Genomic DNA, 8,878 nt, shown 5'->3' on the forward strand with positions numbered 1-8,878 from the left:
TCATTGGCAGCAGAGAACTGGAAGGAAAGGAGGCCAAAGTAGGTGTTGGCTTTGGGGATGACCAGTGAGATATACCTGCTGTAGCACGTGCTACGGGTGGGTGTTGTTATGGTGACCAGTGAGCTGAGATAAGGCGGAGCTTTACCTAGCATAGACTTAAAGATGACCTGGAGCCAGCGGGTCTGGCGACGAATATGTAGCGAGGGCCAGCTGACGAGAGCATGCAAGTCGCAGTGGTGGGTGATATATGGGGCTTTGGTGACAAAAAGGATGGCACTGGGATAGACTGCATCCCGTTTGCTGAGTAGAGTGTTGGAAGCTATTTTGTAAATGACATCGCCGAAGTCGAGGATTGGTAGGATAGTCAGTTTTACGAGGTTATGTTTGGTAGCGTGAGTGAAGGAGGCTTTGTTGCGAAATAGAAAGCAGATTCTAGATTTAATTTTGGATTGGACATGTTTAATATGAGTCTGGAAGGAGAGTTTACAGTGTAGCCAGACACCTAGGTATTGTAGTTGTCCACATATTCTAAGTCAGAACCATCCAGAGTAGTGATGCTAGTCGGGCGGGCGGGTGCGGGCAGCGATCGGTTGAAAAGCATGCATTTAGTTTTACTAGCGTTTAAGAGCAGTTGGAGGCCACGGAAGGAGTGTTGTATGGCATTGAAGCTCGTTTAGAGGTTTGTTAACACAGTGTCCAAAGAAGGGCCAGATGTATACAGAATGGTGTCGTCTGCGTAGAGGTGGATCAAGGAACGAGAGTCGGCCCGAGAATTGAACCCTGTGGTAACCCCATAGAGACTGCAAGAGGTCCGGACAACAGGTCCTTCAATTTGACACACTGAACTCTATCTGAGAAGTCGTTGGTGAACCAGGCGAGGCAGTCATTTGAGAAACCAAGGCTGTTGAGTCTGCCGATAAGAATGTGGTGATTGACAGAGTCGAAAGCCTTGGCCAGGTCGATGAAGACGGCTGCACAGAACTGTCTTTTATCGATGGCGGTTATGATATCGTTTAGTACCTTGAGCATGGCTGAGGTGCACCTGTGACCAGCTCTGAAACCGGATTGCACAGCGGAGAAGGTACGGTGGGATTCGAAATGGTCAGTGATCTGTTTGTTGACTTGGCTTTCGAAGACCTTAGATAGGCAGGGCAGGATGGATATAGGTCTGTAACAGTTTGGGTTCCTTTGAAGAGGGGGATGACCGCGGCAGCTTTCCAATCTTTAAGAATCTCGGACGATACAAAAGAGAAGTTGAACAGACAGGTAATAGGGATTGCAACAATAGCGGCGGATAATTTTAGAAAGAGAGGGTCCAGATTGTCTAGCCCAGCTGATTCGTACACGCCCAAGTTTTGCAGCTCTTTCAGAAKATCTGCTATCTGGATTTGGGTGAAGACACTGCAATCACTGCCCTGGGGAATTGGGATATTTTTTAGACCAGAGGAAAGAGTGCCTCCTACTGGCCCTCCAACACCACTTCCAGCAGCATCTGGTCTCCCATCCAGGGACTGACCGAGACCAACCCTGCTTATCTTCAGAAGCAAACCAGCAGTGGTATGCAGGGTGATATGCTGCTGGTGCTAAGTAACCTATACTGCATTGATAACCAAATACAATCTCAGTGACTGTTCAAACAGTAACCCAAACAACAAGAATCCACCAAATAGGTATTTTGTTTAGCAGTAATAACTAGTGATTACAGGCTATTGTGAAATGCTAGAACCTGCTGTAGCCAGCTAGCTAACCATGTGCTTTTTTTTCTCCATGACCAAAACATGGTATACTATTTTTAGCTGGGCATGAATACACAAGCAGTATTTTAAACTGGGATTATGTTTTAGGTTACACAGGCAAGTATAACAATATTTGCCAGGGCATATTTTTTGTAAGTCGCTCTGGATAAGAGCGTCTGCTAAATGACTTAAATGTAAATGTAAATGTTATTTTAAATCGGATTATTTCACATGGAAAGCTAAAAAGGCTAGCTAGCCTGCTATGTTTTTAGCCAGGCTAAAGCCAGCTAGCCAGGTTTTTAGCCAGGCTAAAGCCAGCTAGCCAGGTTTTTAGCCAGGCTAAAGCCAGCTAGCCATGTTTTTAGCCAGGCTAAAGCCAGCTAGCCATGTTTTTAGCCAGGCTAAAGCCAGCTAGCTATGTTTTTAGCCAGGCTAAAGCCAGCTAGCCAGGTTTTTAGCCAGGCTAAAGCCAGCTAGCCAGGTTTTTAGCCAGGCTAAAGCCAGCTAGTCAGGTTGCCAACTGGCTGCTTTCACAAAATGAGAAGACAAAAAAACAACAACAAAAACGTTTCTATGGCCCGGCGAGGATATCATGTTACCAAAAGGTGTTTTCTGCTCCGAAAATCAGACTTTTTTTTAACTAGGCAAGCTGAAGCGTGTAGTAAACTTAATACTTAAAATAATTCTCCGTATTTTGGCATTGATGCCCTTTATCTACTTCCCCAGAGTCAGATGAACTTGTGCAAACCATTTTTATGTCTCTACATGCAGTTTGAAGGAAGTTGATATCATAGCGGTAGCGCAGTTGCTAACTGATGTTAGCGCAATGACTGGAAGACTATGCTAGCAGATACCAAGACTTCTAGTCATTGCACTAACGCTAGTTAGCATTGGCTTGCGAAACTACCTCTAACTTTCTTCATACTGAACACAGAGACATAAAAATAGTATCCGCAAGTTCGTCTGACTTTGGTGAAGTACATAAAGGGCATCATTGCCAGAATCTCAAAGTTTTCCTTTTACACTAGGTGACATCATCATGGTACAAMGTGACATCATGCTAATAGTATTGATACCGATATGCGTCAGAGGGGTGAGTGACGAAGGAAAACCGTGTTATCAATAGGTGTACAGACAGTACTGACTCTTCTCAGAGGAAATCACATGACACAAAGCATGTCCTTTATGCTTCTTTATTGTAATAATGTTATAGCTTTGTACTATACATCTGACTACCTGTTTCTAAGATTGGAAAGTTTACTGTAGGCCTACTTATTGCTTTCTCTTTAAATAATAAGAGCTGTTACAACTATTCACAAAGAACACAAAGGTATTCACACTCAGAATAAAATGCACTTACAGTATACCCATCCCTTACTATAACTTGATATCAGCAGACTACATAACTAGAACTTGATTTCAGAAGACTACCAATTATTTAAAAAAATATTTWAAAAAAAAGAAGGTACAGTGAAAACAACTACTACTCAAAATCAAAAATCTCTGCCTCCTTGTCTTTCCAGAAAGTAAAACTCCTGTCTATGTATTTGCAAATCTCATCATTGCTGAAACTGGAAATGTCTGTTCCTTGTTTAATCAGAGCCCCTTCATCTGGTGTCGGGGTTTGGAGGATGACTTTGGGCACAGACCTGACCTCTGGTAGGAACTGTTGTTTCTCTACCTCTGGCACTTCAGACTGAGTCGTTGACACGTTCCCAAAGAACTTGACCTTAATGTCCTCGAAGCCGTCCTTCCACTCACGGTTCCCAGCCTCGATGTCCATCATGACGGCCTTGTGGAACTCCCGGATGCTCTCCCAGGTGAAACGACCAACGTGGTCAAACACCTCAAAGCACAGCAGGTGTCTCATCTTCCTCTCGTCCGCGGGGAGTTCGAGTTCCAGGATGTGGAAGTACCCCAGCATAAAGAGGTCAAGGGTCAGGCTGTCATAGTCCACCATCGCCCCGTCCACCTTGTGGAGGAATTAGAATCAGATTCAGAATCACAATCAGTTTGTGTGTGTGTAGAAAGTGTCTGTGTGTGTGTAGAAAGTGTCTGTGTGTGTGTGTAGAAAGTGCAGAATGACCTTGGGGAGGAACTGTTCAGGGGAGTATGGTGCCTGCTGCCGGTGGAGACGGCGGATCTGTCGAGATGGAACGCTGGAGATCATGCTCCTCCAATCACCAATCATCTTGTTGATGACACTCCTCTGTTTGAAGAAATGTCCCAGAGGCATCTGAGATCCCCTCTGTGGTCCCCTCCCATCTGTCCCCCCAGGTTTACCACCAACCTCCTCCACACTGGCTCTGCTCTCAGCCTCTCTGGTCTTCAGAGTCACCGTGTAGGCTGACTTCTTCCAGTGGCCCAGGAACAGCACCACAATACGTTCCTTCCGTAGACTGGTGGTTTCCCTAACGTCGGTCATGTTGTCATCACAGGCTATGCCTGAGTCACTGTTCTGGTCAGCTTCAGGGGCTGGGTTCATCTCTTTGGGCTGTTCCTGTGTTCCTCTGACCTCTAACCCCATGCCTTCCTCCTGTATGGCTGACATCGTGTGGACCTCTTCTTCTGTTTCTTGTTCATGACCTTCAAAGTTGGACTTCAGATTCCGGACAGAAACCCCAAACTGTTGGATCTCGGACTCTATCTTCTCCCTGCGCCCTCGGGTAGAGGTGGGTCTGTCTGGGGTCTGGGAGAACACAGTGGATAGCTCTGTGTTGGGCATCTTCGAGTACGGCCCGTCTGCCAGGTTGGCCATCAGCAGGGACATGCTCTTTACGATGCCTGAGATGCGGTTACACCACACGGGCAGAGGGACCTTAATTAAAGGGATTACAATGGAAATAAGTCATTGACTTCARTGTGTGARTCTAGAAACATTYTTCATGTTTGTACAATAGAATTACATATATAATTTAATAGGATCTCTTTGGTATATGCACTGTTGAATGTTTTTTAAATAAACTCAAACCTGAGACTCCTGGTTGGGGTTTCTGAACTGAGTGCTGGCTGTGATGTTGACGATGGGAGCTGGCAGGATGGTCCTGAGCTCCTCAGCCAGACGAGCTAGCTCTGTCTCATAGCCTTCACAGTTTTTCTGGTTGGACACGCTCTGGATCTGCTTCTCCAGGTAGATCAGGTCGTCCTCYGTCAGCAGCTCTCCAAACGGGCCCAGGATAGCGTTGTGGGCCTGGGAGTACCTCCAGTTCACCGCTTTGGAAGTGCTGTTCCCATTCTCCTACAAAGGTGGCGGAGACACAGTACAGCGRTTTTTAATATACAGTACACGTCATATCACTGACATGCACACGATGAGGGCCATTTTTATTTTAAATMTTTTTGGAACACAAGAAATGAGTAGTTCTCAGACTTAATCTGGGTCTGAGAATCAGTCTCTTTATGTCCTGATTGGTGTAATGACTATGAATAACATGCCAGCTCTGTTGATGTGACCATACAGCATCATGGGTTATCCAATCAGAGCTGTGCCTCACCTTCCTCCTCTGGTCCTCCTCGTCCAATAGCCTGGCCTGTAGCTGACGCACCATGACCTGTCTCTTCCACTCAGCGATTGGCCGACCCCGCTCGTCATGGGCGGGAACCAGGTAGTCAATGTCTGACAGGTTGGCCTCTTCCGTGTGCAGAACTACCATCCTGTTCTGTTGGCGACAAAACAATATCAACACCAATTTACCATCAGTATAACAGCTTGTTGTATTAGTCCAATATGGAGACTGAGCTGGACAAGATGGGTCTCTCGTGGGACAGGGCAGAAACTGTGGCCAAAGACAGACTCCAGTGGCAGAAGATCGTTGCTGCCTTATGTCGCACACCAGACGAAGAGAACTAAGTAAGTAAGTATTAGTCCAAGTKGAGAAATATCAGAAGGAAAAGTGATGTGATGCTTACTGCTTGTGCTACAGCTCCTGTGGTTATTTCTGTCTGTTTCAGAGATGTGATGGATTTCATGTTGTCGAGGAATTTTTTGTCACCGAGTAGGTTTTTGCCAACCAGGAGTTTTTTGTCAGAAGCCTTCGCCAGATCGACAGTTTTTACCTCAGCCTTTACCAGTAWCTTACCCTGTTTAAGACAAAGAAAGGGAACATTCATTCCGTTATAACAGCTTGGTGGTTAAGTCTACGAACATGAATTTAAAAAACAGAAGAGGAAATCTGATGTGTTTACTGCGTCCGCTGCGTCAGCTGAAGACTTCATTTCAGTCAGGAGCTTTTTGCCACCAAGTGTAACGTTTTTGGTCAGATCAACAGTAATCACTTCTTCAGGAGGTTTGTTGTGACTGATTCCGTCTGCGGAAAATGTATGTCTCACCACCATTTTACTCTGTTGAAGAAAAGGCAAAAACCCCACATCAGTTAAAATAACTTGGTCAAATAGACCTATTAGTCCAAGAACAGAAACAAGATATCAGAGAGTGAAGAGTAATTACAGCATTTGTTGAAGCTTCTGGAGACTTCCTTTCACAGAGGATTTTTTTGCCACCGAGCCCAAGGACGTTTTGGGTCGGATCAACAGTAGACTGTTCAGAAGGTTCGACCTCTTCTGTGGAAAACGACACCATCTTACTCTGTTGAAGACAACGCTATATCATTCTTCATTCACATACGGTGTCCATATTAGGACAACCACAGACACAGCAGGACTTGTTTCATTATCAGGATGTCCTAATACGTATTAATACAAAAACACAAATATCTGAGGAAGAGCAAAGAGGAAATCCAATGTAAATCCAATGCAATGGCTTTCATCAGCATAACATATCATTTTGCTGTATTAGTTCAAGAACAACAAAACAAAAGCGTTTGGTTCAAAATCTGTAAAAAAAAAAATATATATCTGAGGAAGAACTAACTACTGCAGCTGGTGAGGATTTCATTTCACAAAGGATCTTTTTTCCACCCAGCTGAACCTTAGTGAGATCAACAGTCCTCTCTTCCGCTACCATCTTATTCTGTAGAAGACAAAAGAAGACCAACTATAAGTATAAGTATATTTTATAAGTATAACAGCCTGGTATATCATCCTAAAACCAGAAAGGGGGGGGGGGGGGTAATGTGTAATCTTACTGCTTGTGTTGATACAAGCTCTGATTGTTTCAAACGAATCGTTGACTTCATTTCTGTCAGGAGCCCTTGGTCACCGTTGATTTTACCAGCCAGGAGGGTTTTGTCTGAAACCTTGGTCAGATTGACAGTTTTCACCTCTTTGCTGCGTTGAGTTAAAGTTTTCACAACTGGAATAAAACAGTGACAGATGTGTTGGTGTGTTTTAAACGAGAGCGGTGTCCTACTCGTGTTAACACATGGCTACAGACACAAACGTCAATTCCAAACGTCATGGATTTGACCAATGATTGAACTGAACCAATAGTGAAATCAATTCCCAAACCAACTATTACAAGTAGTGACTTGCTTAGTAAAAACAAAAATAAATTAAAATTAAATTAAATAAATACATAAATAAAGTAGGAATAGAGTGCAATACTGTATAACACTAAACTGTTAGGGTCGGGACGATGCCAGTATTGTGATAGTCGTTAGTATCGTGGCAAGGAAACAAAACATGAAGCGGATTTTCCTTCTGTAGGAAAACAACCCTAACGTTGGAAACAAACATATTATGTTGTCATCCAGAATCACATGTATTTATTTCCGAGCTATAGCACACAAAATGTATTTGGTCTGTTTTGTGTTTTCATTTTTTTTGCCATGGGAAAAAATATTGGGATACTGGTATCATCACAGCCCTGCTAACTGGTGTATGAAGGATGGTCAGTAGGGTTAGCTGTACAGGAACGATGGGTTATACTGTATGAAGGATGGTCAGTAGGGTTAGCTGTACAGGAACGATGGTATACTGTATGAAGGATGGTCAGTGGTAGCTGTACAGGAACGATGGGTTATACTGTATGAAGGATGGTCAGTAGGGTTAGCTGTACAGTACGGGTTATACTGTATGAAGGATGGTCAATGGGTTAGCTGTACAGGACGGGTTATACTGTATGAAGGAGGTCAGTAGGGTAGCTGTACAGGAACGATGGGTTATACTGTATGAAGGATGGTCAGTAGGGTTAGCTGTACAGGAACGATGGGTTATACTGTATGAAGGATGGTCAGTAGGGTTAGCTGTACAGGAACGATGGGTTATACTGTATGAAGGATGGTCAGTAGGGTTAGCTGTACAGGACGGGTTATACTGTATGAAGGATGGTCAGTAGGGTTAGCTGTACAGTACGGGTTATACTGTATGAAGGATGGTCAGTAGGGGTTAGCTGTACAGGACGGGTTATACTGTATGAAGGATGGTCAGTAGGGTTAGCTGTACAGTACGTGTTACCCTCACCTGTTGATGCCACTAAACATGTTGTACACTGGAGATGGCAGATGGTTGTGGTTGAGAGGAGGATGAGGTGGGTAGAGGAGGTTCAGGCAGAGAGCAGGGTTTCGAGCCTGAGGTACTCCTCTGTCTCTGGTTGCTGGGCAGGAAAACAAAGAGATGGTGAATCTTTGGGGATATATAGGATATGCCAACATGGGATTAACAACATTTCCCATCAGCCCTGGAATTTGAATTGGCAACCCACTGGGTACTGGCACGCCTCTCAAACCTTGAGGCTTATATATAGAGACAAATAATCACTGACAGTAGCTAGGTTAGTAGCTAGTGTAGTAGCTAGGTTAGAAGCTAGGTTATAGCTAGGTTAGTAGATAAGTTAGAAGCTAGGTTAGTAGCTAGGTTAAAAGCTAGTTAGAAGCTAGGTTAGTAGCTAGGTTAGTAGATAAGTTAGAAGCTAGGTTAGTAGCTAGGTTAAAAGCTAGGTTAGAAGCTAGGTTAGGTAGATAGGTTAGAGCTAGGTTAGAAGCTAGGTTAGTAGCTAGGTTAGTAGCTAGGTTAGTAGCGAGGTTAGTAGCTAGGTTAGTAGCGAGGTTAGAGCTAGGTTAGTAGATAAGTAAAAGCTAGGTTAGTAGATAAGTTAAAAGCTAGGTTAGTAGATAAGTTAAAAGCTAGGTTAGTAGATAAGTTAAAAGCTAGGTTAGTAGATAGGTTAGTAGCTAGGTTAAAAGCTAGGTTAGTAGATAAGTTAAAAGCTAGTTAGTAGCTAGGTTAGAAGCTAGGTAGTAGAT

General features: G+C 44.0%; 1 protein-coding gene across 1 annotated transcript; it reads right to left on the reverse strand.

Moving 5' to 3' along the window:
- Positions 1-2,952: 2,952 nt before the first annotated feature.
- Positions 2,953-6,315, reverse strand: LOC112078636 (espin-like protein). The gene is made up of 7 exons (XM_024144806.1): positions 6,184-6,315; positions 5,922-6,077; positions 5,646-5,816; positions 5,231-5,395; positions 4,708-4,974; positions 3,823-4,554; positions 2,953-3,708 (listed from the first exon to the last, which is right to left on the reverse strand). Exons 1-7 carry the CDS (start codon positions 6,313-6,315, stop codon positions 3,220-3,222), a joined length of 2,112 nt encoding a protein of 703 aa, XP_024000574.1. The 3' UTR covers positions 2,953-3,219.
- Between the last annotated feature and the right edge of the window lie 2,563 nt (positions 6,316-8,878).

The sequence above is a fragment of the Salvelinus sp. IW2-2015 genome, unplaced genomic scaffold, assembly GCF_002910315.2.
Source record: "Salvelinus sp. IW2-2015 unplaced genomic scaffold, ASM291031v2 Un_scaffold5991, whole genome shotgun sequence".
Taxonomy (NCBI): domain Eukaryota; kingdom Metazoa; phylum Chordata; class Actinopteri; order Salmoniformes; family Salmonidae; genus Salvelinus; species Salvelinus sp. IW2-2015.